At 61.5% G+C, this 27,168-nt stretch overlaps 6 protein-coding genes across 9 annotated transcripts; 4 read left to right on the forward strand and 2 right to left on the reverse strand.

Annotated features, from left to right (window-relative positions):
* Window positions 1-108: 108 nt before the first annotated feature.
* On the forward strand, window positions 109-11,949 carry BRPF1 (bromodomain and PHD finger containing 1). Of its 3 annotated transcripts, none has more exons than XM_063164828.1 (13): window positions 109-731; window positions 1,611-2,570; window positions 4,779-4,935; window positions 6,005-6,136; window positions 6,474-6,602; window positions 7,559-7,871; window positions 8,368-8,682; window positions 9,656-9,943; window positions 10,033-10,180; window positions 10,700-10,836; window positions 10,943-11,061; window positions 11,168-11,322; window positions 11,408-11,949. In XM_063164828.1, the coding sequence occupies exons 1-13, from the start codon at window positions 136-138 to the stop codon at window positions 11,589-11,591; spliced, it is 3,633 nt and encodes a 1,210-aa protein (XP_063020898.1). In that variant the 5' UTR covers window positions 109-135; the 3' UTR covers window positions 11,592-11,949. The 3 variants fall into 3 exon arrangements, with proteins under 3 accessions (XP_063020898.1, XP_063020900.1, XP_063020899.1); XM_063164830.1 differs by having other exon boundaries at window positions 10,700-10,821; XM_063164829.1 differs by having other exon boundaries at window positions 8,371-8,682.
* A 153-nt stretch (window positions 11,950-12,102) lies between these two features.
* On the forward strand, window positions 12,103-14,011 carry OGG1 (8-oxoguanine DNA glycosylase). Its single transcript, XM_063164837.1, has 7 exons — window positions 12,103-12,342; window positions 12,425-12,714; window positions 12,791-12,970; window positions 13,056-13,234; window positions 13,309-13,450; window positions 13,543-13,592; window positions 13,667-14,011. Exons 1-7 carry the CDS (start codon window positions 12,233-12,235, stop codon window positions 13,727-13,729), a joined length of 1,014 nt encoding a protein of 337 aa, XP_063020907.1. The 5' UTR covers window positions 12,103-12,232; the 3' UTR covers window positions 13,730-14,011.
* CAMK1 (calcium/calmodulin dependent protein kinase I) lies at window positions 13,956-17,580 on the reverse strand. Of its 2 annotated transcripts, XM_063164836.1 has the most exons (12): window positions 17,505-17,580; window positions 16,965-17,078; window positions 16,120-16,251; window positions 15,822-15,896; window positions 15,615-15,753; window positions 15,394-15,520; window positions 15,224-15,299; window positions 15,018-15,130; window positions 14,836-14,914; window positions 14,651-14,738; window positions 14,443-14,569; window positions 13,956-14,365 (listed from the first exon to the last, which is right to left on the reverse strand). In XM_063164836.1, the coding sequence occupies exons 2-12, from the start codon at window positions 17,048-17,050 to the stop codon at window positions 14,310-14,312; spliced, it is 1,098 nt and encodes a 365-aa protein (XP_063020906.1). In that variant the 5' UTR covers window positions 17,051-17,078; window positions 17,505-17,580; the 3' UTR covers window positions 13,956-14,309. The 2 variants fall into 2 exon arrangements, with proteins under 2 accessions (XP_063020906.1, XP_063020905.1); XM_063164835.1 differs by lacking the exon at window positions 17,505-17,580 and having other exon boundaries at window positions 16,965-17,175.
* A 777-nt stretch (window positions 17,581-18,357) lies between these two features.
* Window positions 18,358-20,867, reverse strand: TADA3 (transcriptional adaptor 3). The gene is made up of 8 exons (XM_063164834.1): window positions 20,366-20,867; window positions 19,991-20,241; window positions 19,717-19,822; window positions 19,423-19,564; window positions 19,168-19,271; window positions 18,958-19,067; window positions 18,641-18,826; window positions 18,358-18,550 (listed from the first exon to the last, which is right to left on the reverse strand). The coding sequence occupies exons 1-8, from the start codon at window positions 20,570-20,572 to the stop codon at window positions 18,358-18,360; spliced, it is 1,299 nt and encodes a 432-aa protein (XP_063020904.1). The 5' UTR covers window positions 20,573-20,867.
* Window positions 20,868-21,147: 280 nt separating this feature from the next.
* Window positions 21,148-23,116, forward strand: ARPC4 (actin related protein 2/3 complex subunit 4). The gene is made up of 6 exons (XM_063164840.1): window positions 21,148-21,245; window positions 21,441-21,559; window positions 21,879-21,990; window positions 22,062-22,157; window positions 22,297-22,467; window positions 22,904-23,116. Exons 1-6 carry the CDS (start codon window positions 21,243-21,245, stop codon window positions 22,907-22,909), a joined length of 507 nt encoding a protein of 168 aa, XP_063020910.1. The 5' UTR covers window positions 21,148-21,242; the 3' UTR covers window positions 22,910-23,116.
* A 258-nt stretch (window positions 23,117-23,374) lies between these two features.
* On the forward strand, window positions 23,375-26,875 carry TTLL3 (tubulin tyrosine ligase like 3). Its single transcript, XM_063164838.1, has 9 exons — window positions 23,375-24,056; window positions 24,181-24,492; window positions 24,613-24,741; window positions 24,809-24,923; window positions 25,021-25,128; window positions 25,382-25,550; window positions 25,639-25,787; window positions 25,864-26,110; window positions 26,194-26,875. The coding sequence occupies exons 1-9, from the start codon at window positions 23,703-23,705 to the stop codon at window positions 26,735-26,737; spliced, it is 2,127 nt and encodes a 708-aa protein (XP_063020908.1). The 5' UTR covers window positions 23,375-23,702; the 3' UTR covers window positions 26,738-26,875.
* The last annotated feature ends 293 nt before the right edge of the window (window positions 26,876-27,168 follow it).

Consider the following 27,168-nt stretch of genomic DNA (forward strand, 5'->3'; position numbering starts at 1 on the left):
GCGCGGCCCCGCGCCGGGGAGCGCCGCCGCAGGGAAGGAGCGGGCAGCGGGGAGCCAGGCCAGGGCGGCCGGGGCCCGGGGAGGGGGCGGCGGGGCGGGGGGCCCGGCCCGGCCTCGGCCCCCCGCGGCCCCGCCATGGGTGTAGACTTCGACGTGAAGACCTTCTGCCACAACCTGCGGGCCACCAAGCCGCCCTACGAGTGCCCGGTGGGCACCTGCCGCAAGATCTACAAGAGCTACAGCGGGATCGAGTACCACCTGTACCACTATGACCACGACAACCCGCCCCTGCCCCAGCACACCCCCCTGCGCAAGCACAAGAAGAAGGGGCGCCAGGCCCGCGCCGCCAACAAGCAGTCGCCCAGCCCCTCCGAGACCTCCCAGTCGCCCGGCCGAGAGGTGATGACCTACGCCCAGGCCCAGCGCATGGTGGAGGTGGACCTGCACGGCCGCGTCCACCGCATCAGCATCTTCGATAATCTCGACGTGGTGTCCGAGGACGAGGATGTTCCCGAGGAGGTGCCCGAGAATGGGAGCAATAAGGAGAACACGGAGACGCAGAGCGTCCCGCCCAAATCTGGGAAGCACAAGAACAAGGAGAAGCGCAAGGACTCCAACCACCATCACCACAACGCTTCGGCCAGCACTACCCCCAAGCTGCCCGAGGTGGTGTACCGAGAGCTGGAGCAGGACACCCCTGATGCCCCGCCTCGTCCCACCTCGTACTACAGGTATTGTCCGTGGCTGGGTGCAAGGAGACTCCTAGGCTCATGCCCAGGGTTTGGAGGTGGAATTGGCCCCACTCTCTTCAAGTGGCTTGCCTGTGGCTCCTGGAAATGGCCTTTGTCTGCCTCTTCCAGGTCTCACAGAAGTGGCTGTTCCGTGGTTTCAGGCTCCTTGGGCTCTGCCTGGTGTCACATCACAGTTCGGAGAGGTCTGTGAATCTACAGAGCTCTCAGTTGCTGCTTAGCTCATTGCCAGCAGTTTGATTGCTGTGCTCTTTCCTTGCTGGAACAGCACTTAAAATCAAAACAAAACCCAATGTGTCCTTTTGCCTCTCAGTCTCTCTTTGGAGGTATGCTGAGATATTTTCAGAGCCCTTCAGCACCAAGGTGTACCTGTAGGAGTTGTCTGTTTGTGGGCATACTTTTAAATTGTTTTCTTACAGTACTTTGTGAGAGATTTGGTGGATGCAGTGGCCCCAGTTAATACCTCAGGCAGGAGTTAACAGAGCCCCATAACGGGAATTACTGAAACATGGCACCTCCATGCATGGTTATCGTGTCTTGGTTGTGAGGCTGTTGCCTCCAGAGCACTGGCACTTGCTGGGTGGCCCATGCAGGCCCCCTCCTTGCACTGATGAGTCTCCAAGGCCTGACCTTGCTCCTTAGACCAGTTTTGTTTTGTCTCCAAGTTGCTGTTGTGCCGCTGTGCTAGTCAGGGTGCAGTAGCACCTTTTGCTTCTGCACATTCCTGCCTTGTCCCTGTTTCTTTATTTTGGCTTATGGCTCAGCTGGAGCATTTGAACATTCCCTCAATCACAGACAAATCGTGGAGCTGGGGCTCAGCAGCTCCAAACATGCCCTTACTTTCCAATGCTGTCCTTCCAGGTACATTGAGAAGTCGGCAGAGGAGCTGGACGAGGAGGTGGAGTACGACATGGATGAGGAGGATTACATCTGGCTGGACATCATGAACGAGAGGCGGAAGAACGAAGGCGTGAGTCCTATTCCCCAGGAGATCTTTGAGTACCTGATGGACCGCCTAGAGAAGGAGTCCTACTTTGAGAGCCACAACAAGGGGGACCCAAACGCCTTGGTGGATGAGGACGCCGTCTGCTGCATCTGCAACGACGGGGAGTGTCAGAACAGCAACGTCATCCTCTTCTGCGACATGTGCAACCTGGCTGTGCACCAGGAGTGCTATGGGGTGCCCTACATCCCCGAGGGACAGTGGCTCTGCAGACGGTGCCTGCAGTCACCCTCGCGCGCCGTGGACTGCGCCCTCTGCCCAAACAAGGGGGGGGCCTTCAAGCAGACGGACGATGGGCGCTGGGCACACGTGGTCTGTGCCCTCTGGATCCCCGAGGTGTGCTTTGCCAACACCGTCTTCCTGGAGCCCATCGACAGCATCGAGCACATCCCGCCTGCACGCTGGAAGCTGACCTGTTACATTTGCAAGCAGCGTGGCTCTGGGGCTTGCATCCAGTGTCACAAAGCCAATTGCTACACTGCCTTCCATGTCACCTGTGCCCAGCAGGCCGGGCTGTACATGAAGATGGAGCCCGTCAGGGAGACGGGTGCCAACGGTACCTCCTTCAGTGTGCGCAAAACCGCCTACTGCGACATCCACACGCCGCCAGGCTCCGTGCGCAGGCTGCCCGCCCTCTCCCACAGTGAGGGGGAGGAGGAGGATGAGGAGGAAGAGGAGGAGGGGAAGGGCTGGAGTTCTGAGAAAGTCAAAAAAGCAAAGGCCAAGTCTAGGATCAAGATGAAGAAGGCACGGAAGATCCTGGCAGAGAAACGAGCTGCAGCACCTGTGGTTTCTGTGCCCTGCATCCCCCCTCACAGGTATGACCTGCTGCCCTCTCTGGACTGGGGAGAAATTTCTCCTTCATGTTTTGTGTCCTGCTTCCCATGTGGGCATTATCCTATTCCCCTCCCTAGCTTTTGTGCAGGTACTTCTCACTTTGTTGCCACAGAGGGCTGTGGTGGTTTCTTCTGGGAGTCCTGCAGAGAGACAGGGCCATGCATTGCCCTGCAAAGGTGTCTGGGCCCTCGGCATGGCAGGAAATAGCTGCTGTTAGTTTAACAGTAGAGAGTGAACTTGGCCGGATGTGTCAGGAAGCAGCTGGAGGTTCCCAGCACTCCTTTCCTGTTGCGCTGACCTCAGGCACTGGAGTAAACGAGGTGGGAAGGAGGAGGGACCTGCTCTCCTTTCTGCTGAGGTCTGTTTTCTCCTGAGGCTGCGTCAGGCAAAAGACAGAAGTGTGGGAGTGATTCAGGCCTGGGAAACGGGTTAATCCCGGGGTTATTTTGGCTCTGGAGCAGAGAGGTTTGGGGTCGGGATCCCTGTGCTCTGCTGAGCAGAACTCATCCATCCCAGCAGCCACGTACTCCTTGCTGGGCTTCCTCAGTGCTCTCTGCCAGGCACAGCAGCTGCTGCTCCCTTTCAGCACTGCCTCTTGGAGCAGGGCCGGGCAGCCACGGGTGCTGAAAGCTGTCTGTGAGGAGGGGTGGCTGGAGAGCACCAGGATCCTGCCTGCCAAGGAACACCACGGTCCTAAGGCTGACTCCCCAGTGTGAGGCCTCAAGAGGGGTTATGTTTCTGTCACATTCCAAACCTGTGGTTTCATGGGAAGGTGCAAACACCCTCTAGTTACAGTTGCAACTGCTTTGTGCTTTGCTCTTGTTAGATTGTTGGGCTGGCGTGCAAATCCCAAAACAAGAGCATCTAAGAGCCTTGCAGAATTTGTCAGCGTTATAACTCTGGATGTCCTCAGCAGCATGTAAAAGCTGCATAAGGGCATCCTAAGATGTTTTTGGACCTCATTGTCACTCTGCAGCAGGCAACACCCAGTTGAGCACAGGTTGGGCATGGAGCATTTGCTTTTGTAGTGGTGAGCCACCAGTCCTGCGGCAGGAGCTGTGGGGGGCTGTGACCATGGGACGCTGTCAAGACTCTTAGACCCTCAAGACTTCTCTCCTGTGCACTTGGATAGGAGCACATGGAAGCCATGGGTTATGCTGTCTGGGCAGCATTCTGGTGACTTGGGGAGACAGGTCTGCCACAAGGCTGCTGGCTTTTTACCATGGTCTGTTTGTGTCCCAGACTTATGTTTTTGCTCATTCAGGGCTTGCTCCATAGCAAGAGCCTCTTTTTCTTATGTGCGAACATGTTGGCAGTTTGTAGGGTCTTGCTGCTATTGCGTTCACAGCAAAAATATACTGAGCTAGAATCCTATTGGGATTAATTATTCTTCAGGAGCTGTTGCCAGAATGCCACGTCTTCCTGTGGGAGCTGTGCTTGGCCAGTGATGGCATATGAGGCTGCTGTCCCCAGTCTCTTCAGCTGAGGCTGATGCAGGTTGGGTCATCCTTTGGGAAAAGCTGTCCCTGGGAGGTGGGCAGATGCTGAGGGTTCATCCCTTTGTCACTCTACTAGCAGGGCATCTCTGTCCAACTCTGCTGAACAAGGCTGTCCCAGCCCCTCCGGACTATCTGCTGTGGTAGGAAGTAAGCAATCCCTTTTGTGGTGTTCTGGGCTGTTCAGGATAGTCTTGGATGGGATGTCTGTTGTACTCATGCATCCTGCTCCCTCCTTTGCTTTGCCAGGGTTTGAGTTTCTCTGGTAGCATTTGGCCAGACCCCCCTGTCACAGCAAGTGGCCCTCAGCCAGGTAAATAATGGTTTTGGGGCAGTAGCACCATAATACTCATGGTCTCAGGGACCATGGGAGCTGTTAAAGATCCAGCACCCAGTGTGGCTGTCTTGCACCCCAACCTGCCCCAGGCTTTGCCCGAAAGCTGACAGGAAGTAGAAATGAAAAGTGTGTTATGGAGAGGCAAGGCTGCACATTTCCTGGCATCCTCTGTTGTGCCTAGGCTGTGTGACTTGGTGTTACAGAAAGTCCTGCCATATAAAAGGATGTTCTCTGCCTGAGGAGCTTCTCAGCTCCGCTGGGATGGCCTTGCTGATACTTGTCCCTAGCTGGGGCTTCTCCTGCAGCAACCAGGCTTGATTTGTTGATGGACTCTGTGGTTCTTCTCCTTTCCTCAGGCTCAGTAAGATTACAAACCGTTTAACCATCCAGAGGAAGAGCCAGTTCATGCAGAGGCTGCACAGCTACTGGACTCTGAAGAGACAGTCCCGCAATGGTGTCCCCCTGCTCCGCCGCCTGCAGACACACCTGCAGTCACAGAGAAACTGCGACCAGGTAAGGGCTGCTTGGTGGGGCTGCAGGGAACCTGGCTGTGTGCATGCTTCCTGCACCTTTGGAGCTGTGGGCTTGGAGCCTTTGCTGCATGCAATGCCTGCAGGTGCAGAATGGGGGTCAGGGGTATGAGCTTTCAGACGAGGGAAGGGCAGCCCCAGCTGCTTTTGCTGCTTCACCTTCTCCTCCGCTCTCAGTGTTCAGAGAATTGCCAGGCAGCGACGCCCCTGGCAGCCTGCCACACGAAGGGAATCCTGCCCTCTCAAGCTGCCACGCTGAAGGTATTTCCTTTCTTGTGCCTGCATTTAGCCAGTAGTGATGGCAAACCTGTCAGAAATGGCTCTAATATCAGGCCACTGTGCCAGGCAGTGTTGAGAGAGATGGCCAGGGATCTCTAGAAACAGTCTGGACTGAACCAAGGCCTCTCTTCTAGCTTCTGATACTGCTCCAAGAGTGCTCCTTCTGGGTGCTGCTTCCAGCCCACAGTCAGCACTTCACAGATGTGAAATCTGGTGCCAGAGAGGAAGATTTTTTCTTCTGGCTCCCCATCTGAGCTGTAAATCTTTCTGAGCCCTCTGATGACTGTGACTGGGCAGGGTTTTCTCCTACCTTTGTCTGCTCCTATTATTTTTGCTGGAGAAGAGTTGAGGCTGCTTCTGCTCAGTTTTGGCTGTGGCAGGATAAAAGCTGTAATTTTTTTGGTGCTCCAAAAATGAAAGCAAGTAGAGCTGTTGTTCCCTTTTTGAGCTGTTGCACTTTGTCAGAGCTGTGAGCAGTAGCACAGACCTCTTGGGCAGCTGCAGGCAGTCAGTCGGTCATGTTAGGAAGAGTGTTTCTAGAGTCTGAGGATGTTCACCTCCTGACATCCTAAGGCTTGATGACCAAAGGGCAAGTATTTAGCTCTTGCCAGAGGTGAGACTGAATCACCTGCCTAGGTTACAAAAAAGGAGCTGTGACCTTTGCTGCACCAGCAGGTGGTTCCCTTTGCCAGAGAAGAGCCCCAGCACACAGTCAGGAAGGTGGAGATGGGAGCACATCTTCTATCAGCTCATGGTCTCTGATGTTCCCACAGAGAGACACTGAGGATAAGAACTGGGCCCTGAAGGAACAGCTGAAGTCATGGCAGCGCCTGCGCCATGACCTCGAGCGTGCGCGCTTGCTGGTGGAGCTGATACGCAAGCGGGAGAAGCTCAAGAGAGAGACGGTAACGACTGCCCCTCCTTGGGGAGCGGCTGGGGTGGGCATCAGCAGGGGCTCCTTAGGGTGCTCAGGTGTGCCGGGGTCCCCTCGGCTGTGCTGCGCTCTGCTCCGATGGCTCCGAGCAAAGGTGGCTGCTCTGCAAGGCACAGGTGGGACGCACAGGTGCTGGAGCCGGTGTTTCACCTCTGCTCCCACAAACGGGGCTGAGGGGCGCTCCCTACCCCTCAGCAAGGAGAGGAGAGGGGTTGCTGTCCTGCAGGGCTGCACTGCTGCTCCCTGGGGACAGTCCCCACTGCCTGGCTAGGGCCAGGGGCTCAGCCCCGCTCTGTTCTTTGTTTCAGATCAAAGTGCAGCAGGTGGCACTGGAAATGCAGCTGACCCCCTTCCTCATCCTCCTCCGCAAGACGCTTGAGCAGCTGCAGGAGAAAGACACGGGCAACATCTTCAGTGAGCCGGTCCCTCTGTCTGAGGTAACAGAAAACTACGAAGTAAGAACCCCCTCCCCAGATTTCTACTTCACTCAAACTTGCCCCTTGCTCATGCCAAGGGCTGCCCAGGGTGCGTTCTGGTCCAGAAGAACCCTGAGCAGCCTGGTGCTGGCTCACGGCAGCATCACTCGCTCACCAGAGGGGGTGTGCAGCAGTGCCCCTCCTGGGTGAGCCAAATGCAGAACAGCTGAGTTGGTGACAGCTGGGGCACAGCGCTTGACTCTTCCTCTGTGTGTGTTACTGGTGACACCCCAGGGTCTGTGAGCAGTTGGGGATTCCCACTGGGGAAGGCAAAGTGCCAGCCCTTAGCAGTCATTGTGCTCTTACCTGTCCTCTTGTGAAGGCCTCTGCTAGATGACTGAGCACAGCACAGAGATGGGTTTGACCCTTAGACTGTCACTGCTGCAGGCAGGAGAGAGAATTCCTGAGACTGTCACTGAGTCCCTGCCTAGGAGCATGGCAAAAGTCCACATGGTCTCTGCAAGGTTCTGGCAGCAGGTCAGCATGGAGGTTTCTTAGCAGATGGGGAGGAAGGCTGCACCATCTCACTTGCCACCTGGATGGCTCTATTTTACCTTTCTGCACTCACCTTCACCCCTGGGGCTGCACTTGCAGCACCCTCTCCAGGGAATAACATGTAGCATACTGGATCCCAGCTGCCTGCAGGCAGGAGTTGAGGACAGGATGCTGGCATGTGTGCTGGAGCTGTAAAAATGCTTCGGAGTGCATATCCGCTCTAACAGGTTGAGCACAGCACATGGGCTTCCAGTCCGGAGGCGTTGCTGTTCCTTAAGCTGCAAAAGCAGACGGCATTCCCCGATGTGCATTTGGGCAGAGCACAGGGAGTGATACCTGATTCCTCTAACAACTGTTTTCTTGGAGCAGGTACTGCTAACTGTGGCTCCTGGGCTCTTACCTCTGGCTCTTTCCTCATGCAGGTCCCAGACTACCTGGATCACATCAAGAAGCCAATGGATTTTCAGACAATGAAGCAAAATCTAGAAGCCTATCGCTATCTGAATTTCGATGACTTTGAGGAGGATTTCAACCTGATCATTAACAACTGTTTGAAATACAATGCCAAAGATACGATCTTCTACAGGGCAGCCATCCGCCTGCGGGAGCAGGGAGGTGCTGTGCTGCGGCAGGCTCGCCGGCAGGCAGAGAAGATGGGCATTGACTTCGAGACAGGCATGCACTTCCCCCACTGTGTCACAGTGGAAGAGGCTCAGATCCAAGACATTGAGGACGGTGGGTATTCGGTCCCTGCCCTGGGGTACGAGGGCTACTAAAAGGTAAAGCCTGGGCAGAGTCAAGGCACCCAAGAGTCTGAGCTGCCTCTTCTGGGAGGTTGTCACATGTTGGGCTGTGTGTCCCCACTCCCTGGAGACCTGGGGTGGTTTTGCTAGCCAGGTACTTATCAGCCCCATTGGGTTGGTTCTAGGCAGTGGTTTGTCTGTGTGTCCTTTCTTTCCTGTTGCCTCCTTGTTCCAGACAATGTGAACCCCAGTATTCTCCACACTGCTGATCAGACGGCTTTCCCCAACTGGCTGAGTTCCCACAGGGCTCCTTCTCTTGGTCTTTTAGGTTAACTTCCCTAAAGGGTCCACAAGTGTTTGGTGCCATGTCAGCTCCTTCCTCCTTCTCCCCTGCAGAGAACCTGGATTGCCTCATGCCCTTTCAGGTAGAGGAGCTCCACTGGAGTTCCCGATTTCTTTAATCCATCTGCTCCTCTTTGTTTCCCCAGAAGATGTGCGGCTGCTGCTCTCAGAGAATCAGAAGCACCTGCCGTTGGAGGAGCAGCTGAAGATCCTGCTGGAGCGGCTGGACGAGGTCAACGCCGGCAAGCAGAGCATTGGACGGTCCCGCCGGGCCAAGATGATCAAGAAGGAGATCACAGTGCTGCGGCGGAAGCTCGCTCACCCGCGGGACCTGGGCCGGGAGGGGCTGGAGCGGCACAGCTCCTCTGCCAGGGGAGTCCTGCAGTCCCACAACCCCTGCGAGAAGGACCTGCAGACAGACAGTGCTGCAGAGGAGAGCAGCAGCCAGGAGACTGGCAAAGGTAATACTCCCTCCAGAACTGCCAGTCTGAGGAGCCATGGAGAGCTGCCTCTGGACAGGCCTGTCTGTGGAGAGGCTGCCCTGGCAGCTGCCTCCTTAGGCAGGAGGACTGTGTGGGCAGCTCCCCACACACACCTTGCTCTTCACTCCTCCGTGGGAATGAGGCAGGTGGCCTCTTGTGGGACAGTCCCTTATCCCACATCCCCCTGTGGGGACTCCTCCTTGCCTGTAGTGCCTCCCACAGGGGTGAGTGCTGAGTGTGATGTCTGTGTCTCCCTGGGCTCCCTCCCAGCATGCTCACTGGATAGTTTGTGGTGAGCTGTGCCAGCCAAGCAGGGGGGATTGGATGAAGGAGGCCATGTCCTGTGTCTGGAACAGCCACAGCCTGATATGTTTGCCCCTGGGGAGGGTTGTCAGGTTGTTGGTATTCACAGCTGCGGTCAGCAGTGACCTGGTGAATTCATCTCTTTGTCAGCCAAAGAACTGGATGCTGTTCCAGAGATCACAGTTCCAGCTGTGTGGTGTGGGGCATGAGGTGGATTGTTTCCTTCTGATAGGACCTACCAGCTTGGCCACAGTGCCTGGTTTCTAGGGGCATTATGGAGCAGGCTGCCTTTAGTGTCCCTTCCTGCCAGAGGGCATGGGAGGGAGTTGCAGCAGCAGTGACTGCTGAACTCCAAATGCTCTCCCAGGGCTGAATCAAACAGGCCAGCTGCCAGCTCCCTGGATGGAGATGGTGAGCTGGGCTCTGTGGGTAGCACAGCAAAAGCACCAGGCAGAGCTACCATGTGTCACTGGGCATTTGCCACCTCTGCATCCCAGTCCTGTCATCTAATCATGGAAAAAGCAGGGTCTTCCTATAGTGAGGGAGGATCTTCTGAGATAATGTTCCCCAGAAACAAAGCTGTTTTGTGATACCACTGCCATGCAGTCCCTGCCATCAGGGCTGCAGCTGACACCTTCTCCTTCTTCAGGTCTGGGTCCCAATTCTTCTTCTACCCCAGCGCATGAAGTTGGCAGGAGGACCTCTGTGCTCTTCTCCAAGAAGAACCCTAAAACTGCAGGCCCTCCAAAACGTCCAGGACGCCCCCCAAAGAATCGAGACAGCCAGATCCCTCCTGGGCATGGGAGCAGCCCCATTGGGCCCCCCCAGCTCCCAATAATGGGGTCCTCCCAGCGGCAGAGGAAGCGAGGGCGGAGCCCGCGGCCCAGCTCCAGCTCTGACAGTGACAGTGACAAATCCACGGAGGATGCTACCATGGGTGAGTGCAGCTGGGCACCTGTGCTCCCACTGGCAGCACGTGGCAGGCTCTGGTGCAGTGGTAATGCTCTTTGTTGGGGTGTTTTTCAGACCTGCCAGCCAACGGTTTCAGCAGCGGGAACCAGCCCGTGAAGAAGAGCTTCCTGGTGTACCGCAATGACTGCAATCTTCCCCGGAGCAGCTCCGACTCGGAGTCCAGCAGCAGCAGCAGCAGCAGTGCTGCCTCAGACCGCACCAGGTACTGCCTCTGACAGCAGTGCTGCCCAGGGTGGCAGTGGGCAGCTCTCAGCCTTGAGTTTCTGGATGAGCACCCCGTTTGGTGGTCCCCATCTTGTTCATCCTGCAGCTCAGCTGCTAATCCCTAGAAGTCTGTGGAGTGTGTGCCTTTTTAAATGTGAAACCTAAAGGTGAAAGTGTGCAGCAAAGGGCTAGTAGGAAGCATGAACTAGGGAATTCCTGTTGGCACAGTGGCTGTTCTGTCATTGGCCCTTCCAGCAGCCTCCTGCCTGCGCCTCTAATTCGGAAGAGGGCACATCTTCTGGTCCTCCCAGGTGGAACTGGGTGAGGGTCTGGCTTGCACCCTGGCAGAAGCACCATCCCACCTTTCTGCCTGCTAGGCCTGCCAAGTCCTTCCCGGTACCAAGGCTGGCATTTGGAGGCCACAAGCCCTGGTGTCCTACCAGCCTGGCCCTCTGGAAAACAGTTTCTGGAAGCTTAATGTGAGTCCTACTGATAGCTCTGCTCCCTGTCTCCGCAGCACAACACCCTCCAAGCAGGGCAGAGGGAAACCCTCCTTCTCCCGAGTGAACTTTCCAGAGGACAGCAGTGAGGACACATCAGGGACAGAGAACGAGTCCTACTCCGTGGGCACAGGACGAGGTGTGGGGCATGGCAGTAAGTAGTGTGGCTGTAGTAAGCAGTGTGGCTGCACAGCTGTGTGCCTGATGGCTGGCACCATCACCCAGGGGGACACAGCTGACTGCCCTCTCCTCCTGTACAGTGGTGCGTAAGGGCATGGGGCGAGGCACAGGGTGGCTGTCTGAGGATGAGGATTCTTCCCTGGATGCCCTGGACCTGGTGTGGGCTAAGTGCAGGGGCTACCCCTCCTACCCGGCCTTGGTGAGTACTGCCTGTTATCGGGGCCTCCGAAACCCATGTCCCCTCCCTGCAGACTGGCTCCTGGGGTCCCTGTTCTCCTCTCAGCCCTCCCCTGCTCGTTTTGCAGATCATTGACCCCAAGATGCCGCGGGAAGGCATGTTCCACCATGGGGTCCCCATCCCCGTGCCCCCCTTGGAGGTGCTGAAGCTGGGGGAGCAGATGACTCAGGAAGCACGCGAGCACCTCTACCTTGTCCTCTTCTTTGACAACAAGCGCACTTGGTAAGGCCAGGGGGCCGAGGGCTTTGGGGGGGGTCCCCAGAGACGATTGTAACCCTCAAACGAGGTGGCCCCCCGCTCTCCACAGGCAGTGGTTGCCCCGGACGAAGCTGGTGCCTCTGGGGGTGAACCAGGACCTGGACAAAGAGAAGATGCTGGAGGGCCGCAAGTCCAACATCCGCAAGTCGGTGCAGATCGCCTACCACCGCGCCATGCAGCACCGCAACAAGGTGCAGGGCGAGCAGAGCAGCGACTCCAGCGAGAGCGACTGAGCCGGTTCCGCCGGCCGCTCCCCCGCCGAATCTCAGGGCAAACGGGGCTCGGTGACCCCCACCCCGTGCAGCTGGCCTGCACCCACGGGGGGCCGGGGGACCGGGAGGGGTGGGGCCGGTCCCCCGTGCCCCCCCCACTCTCCCATTCCCGGTGCCCGCTCCCCCCAGCCCGCCGCTCCCCGGGATGCTGTTCTGGCCGCCGCCGTGCCCCAGGGCGGCCCCCCGCGCCCCGCACCCCCGTGCTGCCCCCACCCCTGGGCCCAGCCCCTGGCCGGCCCCGCGCTCGGACGTTGTTTGTATTTATTTTGAAGGAAGAAAAAAATCTATTGATTCTTAGAAAATAAACCTCCACTGCGGAGCCGCGGCCGCTGCGGGCGGGGAGGGAGCGGGAGCGGGGCGGGGCGGGCATGTGCGGCGGCACCGGCCCCGCTTCCGGCCGCGAACGGAAGCTGGGGCGGGAGCGGCGGGCGCTCCGCCCGTGCCGGTGTCTCTGTGGTGGGGAGCGCGGGGCCGGGGGCACGGGCTGGGCCGCTGTGGGGAGGTGTGGGGCCGGGCTGTGGGGCAGCTGGAGGCGCAGCGCCGGGCGGTACCTTGACCCGCCGCCCTCGCGGGTAGCGGCGCGCAGTTACTCCCCGGCCCCCATGAAGCTGCGGGACGCCCCCTCCGCCTGCCCGTCCCTGTGGCGCTGGTTGCCGTGCCCGCCGGCCGAGCTGCACCTGGACCTGGTGCTCTCCTCGGGACAGAGCTTCCGGTGAGCCAGCCCGGGCGTCTCGGGTGTGCCCCGCCCCAGCTCGGCGCGTCCGAGCCGGCCCCGACTCCCCCGTGTGCGGCAGGTGGTGGGAGAGCAGCCCGGGGGCGTGGACGGGTGTGCTAGGGGGCCGCGTCTGGACACTACGGCAGGACGGGGACCGGCTCTGGTACACGGTGTACGGCGAGGAGGATGAACGCGAGGAGGAGGAGGAGGAGCGGGATGGGTGTCCCGCCAAAGCAGCGAAGCTGAACGCCGCAGAGACGGAGCGGATCCTGCGTGACTACTTCCAGCTGGACGTGGGGCTGTCGGCCCTGTACCACGCCTGGGGGGCGGCCGACCCCCTGTTCCGCAAGGTGGCCAAAGACTTCCCAGGTGAGGCGGCCCCACGGAGCTACAAGGGATGGCCATAGCACCTGCTCGGCGTCCCCTCACCGCATCCTGCCTGCAGGGGTGCGGGTGCTGCGGCAGGACCCCGTCGAGTGCCTCTTCTCCTTCATCTGCACCTCCAACAACCACATTTCCCGCATCACTGCCATGATCGAGCGCCTCTGCCAGGCCTTCGGCCGCCGCCTCTGCTGCCTCGATTCCCGGCCCTTCCATGCCTTCCCGTCCCTCTCGGAGCTCACAGGTCCACCGCCACCTCGCTGCTGCCGCTGTGATATCGCCGTGGCCTCGCCTGCGCCCACTCACGTCCCTGTGCTGTGCCCCCCCAGGTGCTGATGCCGAGGCTCGGCTGCGGGCGCTGGGCTTTGGCTACCGGGCCAAGTTTGTCAGCGGCAGTGCGCGGGCCATCGCTGAGGGGCTCGGCCCCGAGGGGCTGTGCCAGCTCCGCTCCGCGCCCTATGCCGAGGCCAGGAGGGTGCTGTGTGCCCTGCCTGGTGTAGGTGCCAAGGTGGGTGCCAGGACGGGGGTGGGACAGGGAGCAGAGAGCTGCACTGGGGGCTGACTGGGTGCTGCTGGTGGCAGGTGGCCGACTGTGTGTGCCTGCTGTCCCTGGACAAGGCGGAGGCGGTGCCTGTGGACACGCACGTCTGGCAAATCGCACGGCAGCGCTATGGCGTGGCGCTGGGCGGCAAGAGCCTCACCCCCCGCGCCTACCAGGAGATCGGTGAGGGCAGGGCTGCGTCCTGATGTGGGACCCTCAGGGATGGTGGATGGTGCAAGTGTACCCTCACTCTGGTGTTCACCCTCTTTCTGCAGGCGACTTCTTCCGGGAGCTGTGGGGCCCTCGTGCTGGCTGGGCACAGGCAGTGAGTATCCCCCCTTCCTGGCACCCTTGTCCTCCACCCCAAGCCATGCCCACCCCATCATCTCCCCATTCCAGGTCCTGTTCTGTGCTGACCTCCGCAAGGGCCAGAAGCCAGCTGGCAGCCAGCATCAGGCCTGAGAGCTGAGGCTGGGACAGCCATGGGGGTGGGTTCCTCTAGGGACACCCCAGGAGGAACAGAGACTTGAGTGGGACACTGCACCTGCTGCCAGCCTGGGATGGAGGGGTGTGGGCAGCTGCCTGGTGCTTGCCCACTGTGTGCATGGGGGAAGCTGCTGCCCTGGGCAGTGAAGCTGGAGGGGTCAGGGCTGTGTCCAGCTCCCTCAGTGCAGAGCTGAGCCAAGCACCTTTGGCCTCTTGTCTTTATTACAAGCAATAAAATAGAAACATCCATTTGGAAAATTGTCCTTGAACATGCTGGGGTTGGGGGTGTGAGACAGTGCCAGGCCAGGTGTGGAGGGAGGGAAGGGGTGTGGGAAGGGGCCTGGGACAAAGCCCCAAGCTGGGGAGCTCTGTGGTGTGCTCCTGCCCCGACGCAGAACTCTGCTCTGAGGCTGCAGTGGGGGCAGCTCCACATAAGCAGGACAAGCCAAGCAGGGTGCCTGCACACTATCTCCCCTGCTCCTGCACTGCAGAGCCCCCCACCCCACATGGCTGGACCCCCTTGGGCCCCCTTGGAGGCAGCTGTGTGGGGCCGTGCTCAGTCTGGTGGGAGACGCTGAGCTCTGCTTGGGGGTGGGCGCCCACACTCTGACCCTGCAGGGAGGAACAGGGTGAGATCCAGGTGGCAGCCTTGAGGGGTCTGGGATGGGGATAGGGGGTTCGGGGCTCACCATTGCTGGTCCCTCCAACCAACGGTTCGCCAGGGCTCGTGGGAGTTGTCTGCCCAGGGATGTCCTGGCTGGTTCCCAGCTGCAGCTTTCTCATGTGCCTCACCACCGCCGTGGCATTGAAAGCTTGCTACTGACCCCAGTGTCAGCTGGTATGGGGTGCCTGAGGGGCTGCTGCACCCCCTGGCACCCACCAGCACCCCACACTCACCTTCCACTTGCTCTTTGCAAAATTCTTCTTGATCTGCTCGCTCACTGACTGGTGGATGTTCTTGTCCAGGGCTGTGTCCCCGGCAATCCTGGAGCAAGAGAGAAGTCAGCCAAGGCACCCCTATCCCATGGCTGCTGTGGGGGGAGCTGGAGAGGGGGGCAGACAGCAATAGGTCTCCCCATTACCAGGGATGCTGCAGGGCTTGCTCACAGGTGAATCGCTTGGCAGGGTCCTTCTCCATCAGGTGCTGGATAAAGTCCTTGGCTGCAACAGAGCATGGAGCAGCTCTGAGTGTCCTCTATTCCTCTGGGTACTGTGAAGCCACACCAGGCTCATAGGCCCCACTGCCCTGGTGGTCTCAGCTCACCTGAGTCTGAGATATCATCCCAGTAGGGTGAATCAAACTCGTACTCTGCCTGCAGGATCTGCTCAAAGAGCTTGGCATCGTTCTCATCATAGAAAGGGGGGTAACCACAGAGCCTAGAGGGGCAGTGGAGAGGGGGCTGCTGGTCCCAGCCAGCCCCAAGGTGCCAGGCCTCCAGGAGGGGAGAGAGTGGGAGGGGGGATACATACAGGATGTAGGCGATGACTCCGATGGACCAGCAATCCACTGCTTTGCTGTAGGGCTTCTGTGCTAGCACCTCAGGGGCTGGGGGAGAAGGCAGCAGTGAGGGGGAACCCCAGCCTGTGTGGGGATCCCAACCCCACACCTAGGGTGGTGGCAGCCCGTGGCAGGCGCTCACCCACATAGCCAGGGGTGCCACAGGCTGTGGACATGACACTGCCACAGCCCTCAATCTTGGACAGCCCGAAGTCGCTGATCATGATCTTGGAGTCCTCATCCATGCTGTAGTAGAGCAGGTTCTCGGGCTGTGAGGAGAGGAGGGCAGAGGGAGGGGTGACACTGGGGTCTCCTGCTGCCTGGTGCCATGACAGTGCTGTGTGTGTCCCCTCAGCTGCTCACCTTCAGGTCACGGTGGACGATGCCCATGTCGTGCAGGTATTTGACGGCGTCGAGGATCTGCCGGATCAGGGCGCTGGCGTCGCGCTCCGTGTAGAAACCCTTCTCCACAATGCGGTCAAAGAGCTCCCCCCCCGAGACCCTGCAGGGATGGGCAGCACCTGTCAGCACGGCCCCCCCGCCCCTCAGGAGCCCCACAACGTCACTCACAGCTGCATGATGAGGTAGAGGTGGGTGCCACTCTCGTAGATGTCATCCAAGGCCACGATATTGGGGTGCTTGATTCTGCAGGGGGGGGCACAGGGGGTGGTGAGAGGGCACCGGGCTGCCCCCACGCCAGCCCCCGGGGGACAGGGAGCAGCCAGGCTCCGTGCCGCAGGTCATCACGCGCCGCTGGCTATTTTGGGCACTGGCAATAACACGCAGCGATGAGTGCTGGCACTGAGGGGCTGTGCCGGGTGGGGGGCACAGAGTGAAACCCCCACCCCGGTGCTGGGACGGCTCCTACTTGTGGAGGACGGCAATCTCGTTCTCAATGCTGGTCTCCTTTCCCTCCAGTGCCTTCTTTGCAATGCACTTGATGGCCACGAGCTTCCGCGTCGCCTTCTCCTCCGCCAGGACCACCTCGGAGAAGGCCCCCCTGGGGGGGTGAGGGATGAGCAGGGCACGGCGGCCACAGCCGGAGCGGAGCTGCCGATGCCGCCGTGCCACGATTGTCATGGCGACAGGCAGAAAGTCCAGCTATTTATAGAAGAAAAGCAAGCAGGAGCGGCTGGCTGGGATGGCCGGACATGGGCCCTGCCAGCGATAGGATGCCTGGAACCCTCCGCCCTCCCAGGGTGGCTGCGCCATCCCCAAATCAGGCAGGGTAAGGCTCTGGTGTTACTGAGGTCGAGCCGTGCTGGGGCCGAGCCCCCATGTGTGCTGCAGTATCCCTCTGCTGTGCCATCCTGGAGCACCCAGGGACACCCAGGAGCCAGCCAGAGCTGTTGGCAGTGCTCAGGTGGGGAAGAGACAGGAGGGACAGGCAGTGTGTCCGCACTGTGCTGGGCTCTAAGCCCTGACATAATTAACCTGCTAATCCAGCCTAAGAGCCTTACCATGCCGTGGGCACTGCCAGGAACCCCTCTGCCAGCCAGGGACCACCCTCAGGTACCCTCAGCACAGCCCAAGAACCAGCCAGTGCCAGAGGGACGTGGCATCTGTGCCCCACAGCATGTCCCCTCAAATGCAAGTCCCACCTTGGGCAAGGATTTGAGCTGGTTCCATATGGAAGGTTGGGCAAAACCTGAGGGGCCAGACCCATCACCACAAGTCACTGTCACTGGCGTGTCACCCCAGTCTGCAACTCACGTGCCCAGGACATCTCGGAAATCATAGATCCGCTGAATATCCTCGATCCTCTTCTTCCAGCTGGGCCCATCCTGCCCCAGCGGCATGGTGCCCTGTAGGGCCACCCACTCCCACCTGTGACACGAGTGGGGACAGGCTGTCAGCCTGCTGGGATGGCATGGGGACACGGGCATGACAGGGTGCTACGGGGCGGTGGTTGTCATCCCGGGGTGATGGGAACAAGCTGTGCGACGCAGGAGTTTCGGCGTAGATTGTCCCAGTGGGGGAACGCGCTGGGACCCTCCCGATGCCCGCCCATGGGCGGGTGCGGGGCGGGCAGGCGGCGGGAGGGCTCCAGACACACGCGTGGGTGCTCGGGGGGGTCCCCACCGCCATTCCCCGCGCCAGCCAGCCGGCACAGCGGCGGCGGGCGGGACACGCGTGGGAGCGGAGCTGCGTGGCGCGGGTGATGCGCAGCTCCGCCGCCGCTACTCAGTGTCCCGCGTGGGGACGACTTCCTCCGCGCGTGGGCACGCCGCCCCCGCCCCGGCCCGCCCTTACCGACGGCCCCGGCCCCGGGCCCCGCGGCGGAGCAGCGGCGACTCCTCCCGGCGCGGCGCCGCCGGACAGCGCTGACGTCACGGTGAGGGCGGGCAGACGCGGCCGCTGCCAATGGGAGGGGGCGGCTCGGCCGCGGTAGGGGAAGGGGGGGGACACGCGTGACCGCGGGCGCGCGTGGACAGGCGGGAAAAGCGCGGGGACGGCGGCGCGGCATCACCCCCAGGCTCCCCCCGCAGCTGCTGTGGGGATGCGAGTGCATCCCTTGGGGAGACACGAGTGGAGTGCAGGACAGACCCGGCCCCGCCACTCCTCGACCCCCTCCCCAGACCGAGCCCACCCCCCACAGCCGGGCAGCGCTGTCCCCAATATCACCACACCGTCACCTGCACACGGCTGCCTTTATTGCCGGTGCTCGCGGCAATAGAAACCACCGGAACATGGAGAGCTTGGCCACCCACCCACCAGGCCCCCCACCCCTCCAGCCGCTTCCCCTCCCCAGTCCACCCATGGGGCTGGGATCTCCCCCTGCCCCGCATCACAGAGAGGGACAGGGGACCGTGGGAATCGCACCCCTGCAGTGACCTGGCTGATGTCACCCGAGAAACAGGGGAGTGCAGGGGGGATATGGGAGTGGAAGGGAGGGACCTCCACAAGTCCACGGAGTGCCCAGCTTGGGTCAATGACAGCCCTCCACAGCAGGCTGTCAGCTGGGCTCCTTCATCCGAGTAGGGAGGCTGAGCACACTCAGGGCGCGGGGGAGGCAGTGCCAGTTCTGTCCCGTGGTGGCAGGGCTCAGGCAGGGCAGCCCCCTGCGGGTGAGGTCCACACAGAGTGGGTGGGTCCTTGGTCCCTGCTACCCATCCAGCAGCTTGAGGATGCTCTCCCTCTCCTTCAGGGTCTTCCAGGCCTGGTCCTTCTCCTTTTTGGTGGGCGTGCGCTTCTTTTGCCGGGCAGCCATGATCTTGCGGAATGCATCCATCACCTCGTTGTCAGCCATGCGGACACGCTGCCGCAGCTCCTGCCGGTGCAGCTCCTCCTTGGCCAGCCTGGGGGGCACAGGGGGGCACAGGGGGGCATCAGGCCCTGCCAGGCAGCCAGCTCCCTCCCTGCACCCACCCCAGCCCGCTGGCTCTCACCTCAGCAGCTCGTGCTTCTTGGTGCGGTTGTGTGCGCTGAGCGCCTTCAGCTCTGCCTGCCTCTTGCGTAGCTCAGCCAGCACCTCGTCCTCCGAGTCCTCAGCCGGGCGGTCCTCTGACTCCAGCAGGCCCTGGGCCACCAGCTCCTCCTTGATCCGCCCCTCCAGTGACTTGGTGTGGGGGACACTGCCGGGGTGAGAGTGCTGCTGCCCACCACACGCTCTCTGCTCCCTGTGCCTCGCAGTGGCAGGGAGCCAGCAGCGGGCTCGGTGCACCCAGGGGCAGTGCTGAGCTCTGGGCCCGCCCCAGCTGCTCACCTGAAGGGCTTGTTCTGGCTGCGGGGAGATGTGCCAGCACCGTCAGCTCCCGAGTCCTTGCCGGTGATCTCGGGGATGGGGGAGTCCTCAACAGGGGAGATGATGTTCTCCTAGCACAGGGAGCACCAGGGAGGGTTACAGCGCTGGGTTTTGTCAGCAATGCCCTACAGTGCCAGGCCACCATGGCACAGCACCATCAGAGCCCCTCACCTCCACAAGGGCCTGCAGGAGACGCTGTGTCAGGGGACCAAAGGGACACCCATCCTCTGGCTGCTCGTGCTGGGCTTCTGACTTCTTCAGGAGGGCATCGACATCTAGGAGCAAGCGGGAGAGAGGAAAAAGCAACCCCAAAGACACAGAGATGAGCAGTGGGCCAGGGCAACCTCAGCCTTTCTTAGGCCTGGCTCCATTGGGCACAAGCACTCCCAGCCCCTCTGGGCAAAGACAGGGGTGGGATTGGGGCACCTTTAGTGTCCAGCTCAGTCAGCGGCCCCAGGACACCTTTCTTCTTGTCAGCAGCAGCTGCAGCCCGGGCTCCATCCTTCTGCTCCTCCAGCAGGTCCTCTTGTGCCCAGCGTTGGGAGTAATGCTTTCCCAGAGGTGGAATCTGCAAAAGCAAGGCTCAGCACAGCTCCTGCAGCCTCTGCCTTGCCTCCCAACTCACCAGTGCCACGGCAGCATCCCAGGCAGGAACAGTCACTGTGAGGTGCCAGAGGGGATGGTGAGAGAAAGCAAAGGAAGGGGCTTAAGAGCTTTCACCTTGTAATGCTCAGCCTCATCCTCCGGCGGCTTGAGCAGCTCCTCCAGGACTCTGACCTCCTCGTTGGTGAGGTCGGCACAGTACGGCTCCACCGATGCCCAGAACCTGCAAGAATGGATGAGCTGTGAGAGGGAGCTGCAGGGGAGCACGTGGAAGGTGACACATGTCCCCTTTCCCCATGTGGCCCTCTCCTCTCAGGCTAGAGGCAGCCCTTGTGCCATGTGCTCCAAGGAAGGAGAAAGATGATCCCAATGCCTCCCAACACCCACCCACCTGTTTGGAGCATCATTTTTGGGGATGCGGGGCACATCAATGGGATCATCCTGGAACTCGTATTCCTGGATCTTGGGCTGCAGGTTCTTAGACTTGGGCCGGCCAGGCCCAGGCCCAGTCCCGTGGCCCCCTTTGCCCTCCAGCTTCTGCTTCTTGGGCTTCCCATGTTTTACAGATGTGCCCACATCGTGGTCCTTGCTCAGCTTCAGGAACCGCCGGTCGCCCTTCTTATCCTGCCAGTCGGTCAGGATCTGGAAGAGAGTGGTGTCCCATCAGGCCCCGTGCCCAGCGCTGAGCAGGGCACACCAGAGGCAGCCCCTCGGTGGGAAGGAGCCAGACCGAGAGCCCGTCCCTGACCCAGCGCGGCCCCAGCACCTGTGTCTCAGCCTCCAGGACGCGAAGGCGGCGGCTGGCCGAGGACAGCAGCGTCTCCAGCTCCAGCTGCAGCGTGTCCAGCTCCTCGATGCCGATGCCATCGTCCTCCGAGCGGGCCAGCACGGCCGTGTAGCGGGGACACACTTTCACGTGGTCCACCGACTTGAAGTCATGGAACTGCAGCGGGCAGTCCTTCAGCTCGCTCATGGTGGCCGGGCACCGAGTGGGCTCTGGGGGACCGACGGGAACACGGGGGAGCCGGGGCGGGGGAAGCCGGCAGGGAATGGAGTGGAGTGAGGGGCTACGGAGGGCCGGGGGGCATTGGGGCTCTGTGGAACCGGGGCAGGGAATCACCGGGGCGCTGAGAAGAACGTGGGGAGAATCACCAGGGCGCTGAGGGAACAAGGCGGGGGGGATCACCGAGGTGCCGAGGAACCCGGCGGGGGGATCGCCGCGGGGAACCGGAGGGAGATCACCGCGGCGCGGCGGGGACGCGGCGGGGGCGGCCCCGGGGCGCAGCGGAGGCCGCGGGGCCGGGTCTGGGCCGGGCGCCCCTTCCGGCCCCGCGGGCGCCCCGCCCCTCGCCGCCCATTGGCCGCACCGCGCCCCGCGCCGCCTCTCATTGGCCCAGCCCGCCCTCCATCTCCCTTCCCTAATATGGAAACGCTGACAGGCCCGTACCAAGCGCGGCGCGGCGCGGGGGGAGCCGCGCGACGTCTCGCCGCCGCCACCCGGCTCCGTGCCGCGGGGGGGCCAGGCCGCAGGGCGGGAGCCTCCCGCCGCCCCCCCTCCCTCCCGCCGCAGTGGGAGGTGCCGCGCATCCCGGAAGAGGTGATCAGCCACTTCCGCCTGCCCGGCCAGGAGCTCCGCTGCCACCATGGTAGGGCGGGGGGCGCCCCGTGAGGGGCGGCGGCACCGGGGGGGCCGGGGAGGGTCGGAACCGGGGCCGGCGGAGTGAGCGGAGCTGCGGGGGCTGCGGGCTGCTGGTCGGGGGCTGGGGCAGGGGCAGAGGCAGGGGAAAGACCCGAGCCCGGGCTCCTGTCGGGGGTCTGACGCCGCTGCCGTGTCCCCGCAGACTGCCACGCTGCGCCCGTACCTGAACGCGGTGCGCGCTACGCTGCAGGCCGCGCTGTGCCTGGAGAACTTCTCCTCGCAGGTGGTGGAGCGGCACAACAAGCCCGAGGTGGAAGTCAGGTACGGGGCGAGAGGGAACAGCAGGAGAACCCCGCGGAGCCCTGGCTGCCCGCCCCGGGGGCCGCTGGCCCGTTCCTGCCGTGCCTCGGCCACCCCCAGTCCTTAGGCACACGGCCGGTGCCGGCGGGGAGCGGCGGGGGGGAGGAAGGGGATCTCGCTTGGGGCCGAGGGAATGCCTGCCCTGAGGGGGAACATCTTCGGGATGCGGGAGCATCCTGTAGCAAAGCCCCCACATCCCCTGATCCCTGCGGCTCCCCTTCCCTGTTTCCCACAGTAAATGCTTCCTTCTGAGTCACTCCTGCCCCCCCTCTGTTCGCAGGAGCAGCAAGGAGCTGCTGTTGCAGCCGGTGATCATCAGCAGGAACGAGAAGGAGAAGGTGCTCATCGAGGGCTCCATTAACTCCGTGCGTGTCAGCATCGCCGTGAAGCAGGTGAGGGGGGCTCGGGCAGGGGCTGGCAGCTCAGCCCCCGGGGAAGCCTCACTTCCCTTTTCTCTCTCCAGGCTGACGAGATCGAGAAGATCCTGTGCCACAAATTCATGCGCTTCATGATGATGAGGGCTGAGAACTTCTTTATTCTGCGCAGGAAGCCCGTGGAGGTGAGGTGACAGGGAGGGGACAGAGCAGCTCCTGCCGCTGCCCCTGGCACTGGGAGGGTGCCCAGTGCAGAGCTGGGATGGGAGCTTGCATGGCCAGCGGTTTGGGTGCTAAACCCGAGGGTGCTTCTCTCTTGTGCAGGGTTATGATATCAGCTTCTTGATCACAAACTTCCACACGGAGCAGATGTACAAGCACAAGCTGGTGGACTTTGTCATCCACTTCATGGAGGAGATTGACAAGGAAATCAGCGAGATGAAACTCTCTGTCAATGCCAGGGCCCGCATCGTGGCAGAGGAGTTCCTTAAGAATGTGAGGCTCTGAAATGGGAGGAGGGGTCTGTGATTTTGGGAGTGGGGTGTGGGGTCAATGCCAGTGTGGCCCTTGTGCCCAGAGCCCCCCAGTCCCATTAGTGAGGATGGGGGCGGGGAGGGCTTTTGGGAACCTCTCTCTTGGGGACAGGGAGGAAAGGATGCCAAAAGCACTTGTATCCCCTTTGCTCATGAAGTGCCAGCTTTTGGGACCCCCAGAGCTGCTCAGTGGCAGCAGCAGCCTTAGGGGATGAGACCGTTTTGGTGGGTGCTGAGATGGATGTGCAGTGCCTGGGGAGGCAGCAGGAGAAGCTGAGCACGGATCCCTGTGAGCAGTGGCCACCCTCAGCCTCCATCCCAGGTGCCAGGAGGGTGGTGAGGGTTCTCAGAGCGCTGCAGGCAGGGACTGGACTAACAGCCGTGTGTTTTCTCTGCAGTTTTAGGCCGTGGTGCAGGACCCCGTGGCTCCCCTGTGCTTGTGCCCAGCGGGCACTGTGCCTGTGCCTGCTCCCGTTTCTCGAGGATCGCCGGGCGGGGCCGGGCCCTGCCCGCCCCTCCTGGGCTGGGCGGGAGCAGCCCCTGCTTGCGGCAGCGCGGCCCCGCCGCCGCCCCTGTCTCGTCTTGTTTTTTAAACGGTCTTGTTTGCTGTACCCACCGCCTCTGTCTCCTCCCTCCCGCCGCGCTGGGCCACACCGGGGGGTGGGGGAGGGCATGGAACGGGAGCAGGAATGGAACTGGAGGGGCACAGTGCAGCAGCAGCAGCCAACAGTGGGGTGAGCCCTGATGGTGTGTGAGGGGCCGTGGGGGGTGTCAGGAGAGTATGAAAGGACTTGAAGTTGGCCTGGGGGCAGCAAGGGGCTTGGGTTGTGGGGCACAGAAGGGTTTTGTGCAGGGTGTGAGGTCTGAGTGGGGGATGGCTGGCTGTGGATGTAGGGGGGCTGTTTGTGTCCCCCCATGTTTGCAGTGGAGCCATCGTGGTGGCTGGAGCTGGGGCTGTGACATCACAGTGGTGCTGGTGTTGGGGAGCCATATCCTGCATTCTAACACCAGTGGTACTGGGCTTCAGAGGCCATGTCCTGTGCTGCACTCCGACTTCAGTCCCCAGCAGGACAGGGGAATAGGCCAAGCTGCTTGGCACAGAGGAGGAAGAGCCGCCCAGAGCTCTCCTCAGGCTGCCATGGGACAATGTGACCCAGAGAGCAGCATTGCAGGCACACAGCCCTCCAGACAGGGACAATGCTTGAGCAGGGCACACTTCAGCCCCCTCATGGCCCAGGAGGCTGGGGACGAGGGTACGGTGGGGTATCCTGGCTCTGTGCACTGCAGCTGGGACGGTGGCACAAAGCTCAGCAGGTTGGAGACTACCCTTTCGAGGCCCCGAAGCTCATGTCAGAGGCAGGCAGGTCAGTGCTTTCTGCCTCCCCATGCCTGCCCCGTGGGACTGGGGACGTGGGCACGGTGGGCTCAGACAGGGCTGTCCTCACAGGGCATTCAGCAGCCACCAGCAGCACCCACCAGGGTCGCTGCCAGCGCTTGTTTACCCTTGAGCAGATCAAGAAGGCCAAGCTGCATGTGGAGATGGCCGTTAAGGTGAGGGACCCGATTTCACACCCCTCAAATGCCACCTGCTTGCATTTATTGCGTTTCTGGCTCAGGAGAGCCAAGCCAGAGGAACAAGAACTGGGGCAGGCTGAGCCCACTGGTCTCTGCACAGGAGAAGAAGATCTTCATGGTGCAGGGCCCCTACCCCATCATCCGCCAGCTGCTGCGAGCCCGGGGCTGGGTGGAGAGGAAGGCGCCCAGGACGGGCAGACAGCTGGAGCAGCACTGCAGTGACCAAAACAGGCAGCGGCAGCACACGGCGCCAGGCAGTGCCGGTGCTAAGCAGAGGGAGGTGCTGCTGAACCCACGTGGTGGGGCACAGCCTGTTGTGGAGAGCACAGACCCCCTGCACTACCCATGGCTGCCTGCCGAGAAGGAGGAAGAGCAGTGCGATGAGGACCCGCTCTGCATCCACCGCCTCATGGTTAGCAGAGAGGGCTGGGGCTGAGCCCTGCCACCGCCCCAGGCATGGGCACAGCCTTGGACAGGGCACGAGGGTGGGATGGGGGCTCTGTGTCCCACCCTGCCTTCCTCCCTCCGCCAGTCCTACCTGGCACGGGACCAGTTGCCAAACTTCATCTGGACCAACTTCATTGAGACCGTTGACCGCCAGCTGCTGCAGGAGGACAGCGTGCTGAACCACTATGCCCGGGTGGATGCATTCACCACCAAGGTGGGAGGCTGGAGCCCTTGGGCAGGGAGATGGGGTCCAGTAGGGACTGACAACTTCCTCTAAACAGGAGGGGCTGTGCCTCAGCCTACAAAACCTGCCGTGGATTGAGAAAGCTGACCCCAACGCCTTCTTCCCCCGGTGCTACCGGCTGGGGACCAGAGATGATCGAGAAGCTTTCATTGGTGAGCTGAAGGCTGTTGCCCTCCTGTCCCTCCTTGTGCTCCCACTGCCCCAGAGTCCTGCACAGGACTGGCTGGGGATGATGCCTCCCTCTTGCAGAGGATTTCCGCCTGACAGCAGCACGCAGCCTGCTCAAACTGGCCCTGGAGGAGGCTGGGGACAGGCCAGTGAGGACTGAGCAGATCCCAAACTCTAACATTAGGGAAGGTGAGTACCTGGAGCTAGGCCTGGAGATGATGGCAGAGAGTACAGAGTTAGGGACAACTGATAGCTGAGCTTGGAGGCACAGCCTCTGCTCATGGCTGTGGCCTGGGATCCCCCACTCCCTCCTACTAGCCCAACTCATGGGTGTTCTGCTCCCAATGCCATCCCCATGCACCCAAAGCCACCCGTCCCACAGGGAGGCTCTGTCCCCAAAGCTGGCATAGGAGTCACATCTCTCACCCCAAGCATTCCACAGCACAGCCAGGCTCCCCCCTGTACCCTGAGCTGGTAGAGGAAGCCCTGGAGGTCTGTAAGCAGCACCTGGGCGTTCTGCAGCACGAGGACATCGACAGGAACACCCCGTCCCCCTGCAGGACATGCATCGACTGGGACAACTTCCTGCGGCAATACTACCGTGTGGCACAGTGAGTGCTGATGGGGGGACATCCCCCTGGGATGGGGGGACAGGGGCACCACGGCAGGGCTGCTGCTGAGGCCCCCTTCCCCCCACAGTGAGGGGGCAGGGCTGGTGCTGACCAGGCAGCAGCGGAAGCAGTGCCAGAACCTGCTGCAGAGCCTGGCAGAGAAGCTGCCCCAGCTTGACATGGAGGGCAAGCTCAACGTCTGGATCCTCAAGCCTGGTGCTGAATCCCAAGGCAGAGGTAAGGCTGGGGGAAGTGGGGAGCACGCAGAAGTTGCCCATTTAGGAGGGGTCCCACTATGATGCCTGTTTCCCAGGCATCATCTGCATGACGCGGCTGGAGGAGATGCTGCAGCTGGCATGGAGCTGCACAGCACCCTCGGTGCAGGTGGGCAGGTGGGTGGTGCAGAAGTACGTGGAGCGCCTGATGACCATCTTTGGCACCAAATTCGACATCCGGCAGTGGTTTGTTGTGACTGACTGGAAGCCACTGACCGTCTGGTTCTACCAAGACTGCTACCTGCGCTTCTGCTCGCGGCCCTTCTCCCTGCATCACCTGGAGCGGTGAGTGCCCCACGCCAGCACCCCGGCTCCCCACACCCCAGCACCCGGCACCCCCTGACCCAGCCCCGCTCTCCCTGCCCCAGTGCCAGGCACCTCTGCAACGTCTCCGTCCAGAAGTGGTACAAGACGTCACCAGACCAGGACCCCCGTGTGCCCCCCGACAAGATCTGGTCAAACAAGCAGTTCCAGGAATACCTGGCACAGGTGGGGCAGGCGGATGCTTGGCACGGGGTGCTGGTGCCCGGCATGAAGGCGGCGATCCTGAACGCTCTGCGCAGCGCCCGGGACCGGGTGCGCTTCCGCAAGGGCAGCTTTGAGCTCTATGGGGCCGACTTCGTTGTTGGGGAGAACCTCCAGCCCTGGCTGCTGGAGATCAACTCCTGCCCCACCATGAGCCCCTCCTCGGCAGTGACCCGACAGCTCTGTGCCAATGTCCAGCGGGACACGCTGCGCCTCGTGCTCGACCGCAAGGACAACCCCAGATGTTCCATTGGAGCGTTTGAGCTCATCTACAAGGAGGTAGGCTGGGGGGATGGGGGCCACACACCCCCCAGACACCCTGAGCCCCTCCAATACCTGCTGTCTCCCTGCAGGCAGCTGTGCCCAAGCTTCTGTCAGGACGTGTGAAGCTGCTGGTCAAAGGCTGTTCCCTGAAGAGCCTCCAGTCAGAACAAGAGCAAGCCCGGGACCAGCTCCCCAGGACTCTCCAGGACCCTGTGTTCTCCAGGGCCAGAGAAGCCCGTGTCTCCAAGCGAGCCCAGCGTCATTTCTCCAGCACTGCACTCAGTGCCCACAGGCTCCATGTGTCCCCAAGGGCCAGGACCACCCACGCACGCAAGCGAGCACAGCGTCATTTCTCCAACTCTGTGCCCAGTGCCCCCAAGCTCTCCCTGTCCCCAGGGGCCAGAAGCACCCTGGTGCTCCGGAGAGCACGGCATCCATCTCCGAGCACGGTGCCCAGTGCCCCCAAGCTCTCCCGGTCCCCAGGGCGCAGAACCACCCAGGTGCCCCAGAGAGCCCGGCATCGATCTCCTACCACGGTGCCCAGTGCCTACAAG

Source organism: Melospiza melodia, chromosome 10 (genome assembly GCF_035770615.1).
Source record: "Melospiza melodia melodia isolate bMelMel2 chromosome 10, bMelMel2.pri, whole genome shotgun sequence".
Taxonomy (NCBI): Eukaryota; Metazoa; Chordata; class Aves; order Passeriformes; family Passerellidae; genus Melospiza; species Melospiza melodia.

What these genes read in the sequence shown, in the direction of transcription:
- BRPF1 (XM_063164828.1), top strand. Translation starts at nt 136, where the DNA reads ATGGGTGTAGACTTCGACGTGAAGACCTTCTGCCACAACCTGCGGGCC. An exon ending in AGAAGCTCAAGAGAGAGACG is followed by an intron (nt 6,137 to 6,473) that starts GTAACGACTGCC and finishes TCTTTGTTTCAG; the next exon opens with ATCAAAGTGCAGCAGGTGGC. An exon ending in TTTGACAACAAGCGCACTTG is followed by an intron (nt 11,323 to 11,407) that starts GTAAGGCCAGGG and finishes CGCTCTCCACAG; the next exon opens with GCAGTGGTTGCCCCGGACGA.
- OGG1 (XM_063164837.1), top strand. Translation starts at nt 12,233, where the DNA reads ATGAAGCTGCGGGACGCCCCCTCCGCCTGCCCGTCCCTGTGGCGCTGG. An exon ending in GGTGGCCAAAGACTTCCCAG is followed by an intron (nt 12,715 to 12,790) that starts GTGAGGCGGCCC and finishes TCCTGCCTGCAG; the next exon opens with GGGTGCGGGTGCTGCGGCAG. An exon ending in GTGCTGGCTGGGCACAGGCA is followed by an intron (nt 13,593 to 13,666) that starts GTGAGTATCCCC and finishes TCCCCATTCCAG; the next exon opens with GTCCTGTTCTGTGCTGACCT.
- CAMK1 (XM_063164835.1), bottom strand. Translation starts at nt 17,137, where the DNA reads ATGCCCGTGTCCCCATGCCATCCCAGCAGGCTGACAGCCTGTCCCCAC. An exon ending in GAGATTGCCGTCCTCCACAA is followed by an intron (nt 15,897 to 16,119) that starts GTAGGAGCCGTC and finishes CCCCCCCTGCAG; the next exon opens with AATCAAGCACCCCAATATCG. An exon ending in CAAGCCCTGCAGCATCCCTG is followed by an intron (nt 14,739 to 14,835) that starts GTAATGGGGAGA and finishes CTCTTGCTCCAG; the next exon opens with GATTGCCGGGGACACAGCCC.
- TADA3 (XM_063164834.1), bottom strand. Translation starts at nt 20,572, where the DNA reads ATGAGCGAGCTGAAGGACTGCCCGCTGCAGTTCCATGACTTCAAGTCG. An exon ending in TCCTGGAGGCTGAGACACAG is followed by an intron (nt 20,242 to 20,365) that starts GTGCTGGGGCCG and finishes ACTCTCTTCCAG; the next exon opens with ATCCTGACCGACTGGCAGGA. An exon ending in ATGAGGCTGAGCATTACAAG is followed by an intron (nt 19,565 to 19,716) that starts GTGAAAGCTCTT and finishes TTGCTTTTGCAG; the next exon opens with ATTCCACCTCTGGGAAAGCA.
- ARPC4 (XM_063164840.1), top strand. An exon ending in TCAGCATCGCCGTGAAGCAG is followed by an intron (nt 21,991 to 22,061) that starts GTGAGGGGGGCT and finishes TTCTCTCTCCAG; the next exon opens with GCTGACGAGATCGAGAAGAT. An exon ending in TGCGCAGGAAGCCCGTGGAG is followed by an intron (nt 22,158 to 22,296) that starts GTGAGGTGACAG and finishes TCTCTTGTGCAG; the next exon opens with GGTTATGATATCAGCTTCTT.
- TTLL3 (XM_063164838.1), top strand. Translation starts at nt 23,703, where the DNA reads ATGCTTGAGCAGGGCACACTTCAGCCCCCTCATGGCCCAGGAGGCTGG. An exon ending in AAACTCTAACATTAGGGAAG is followed by an intron (nt 25,129 to 25,381) that starts GTGAGTACCTGG and finishes AGCATTCCACAG; the next exon opens with CACAGCCAGGCTCCCCCCTG. An exon ending in CAATACTACCGTGTGGCACA is followed by an intron (nt 25,551 to 25,638) that starts GTGAGTGCTGAT and finishes TTCCCCCCACAG; the next exon opens with TGAGGGGGCAGGGCTGGTGC.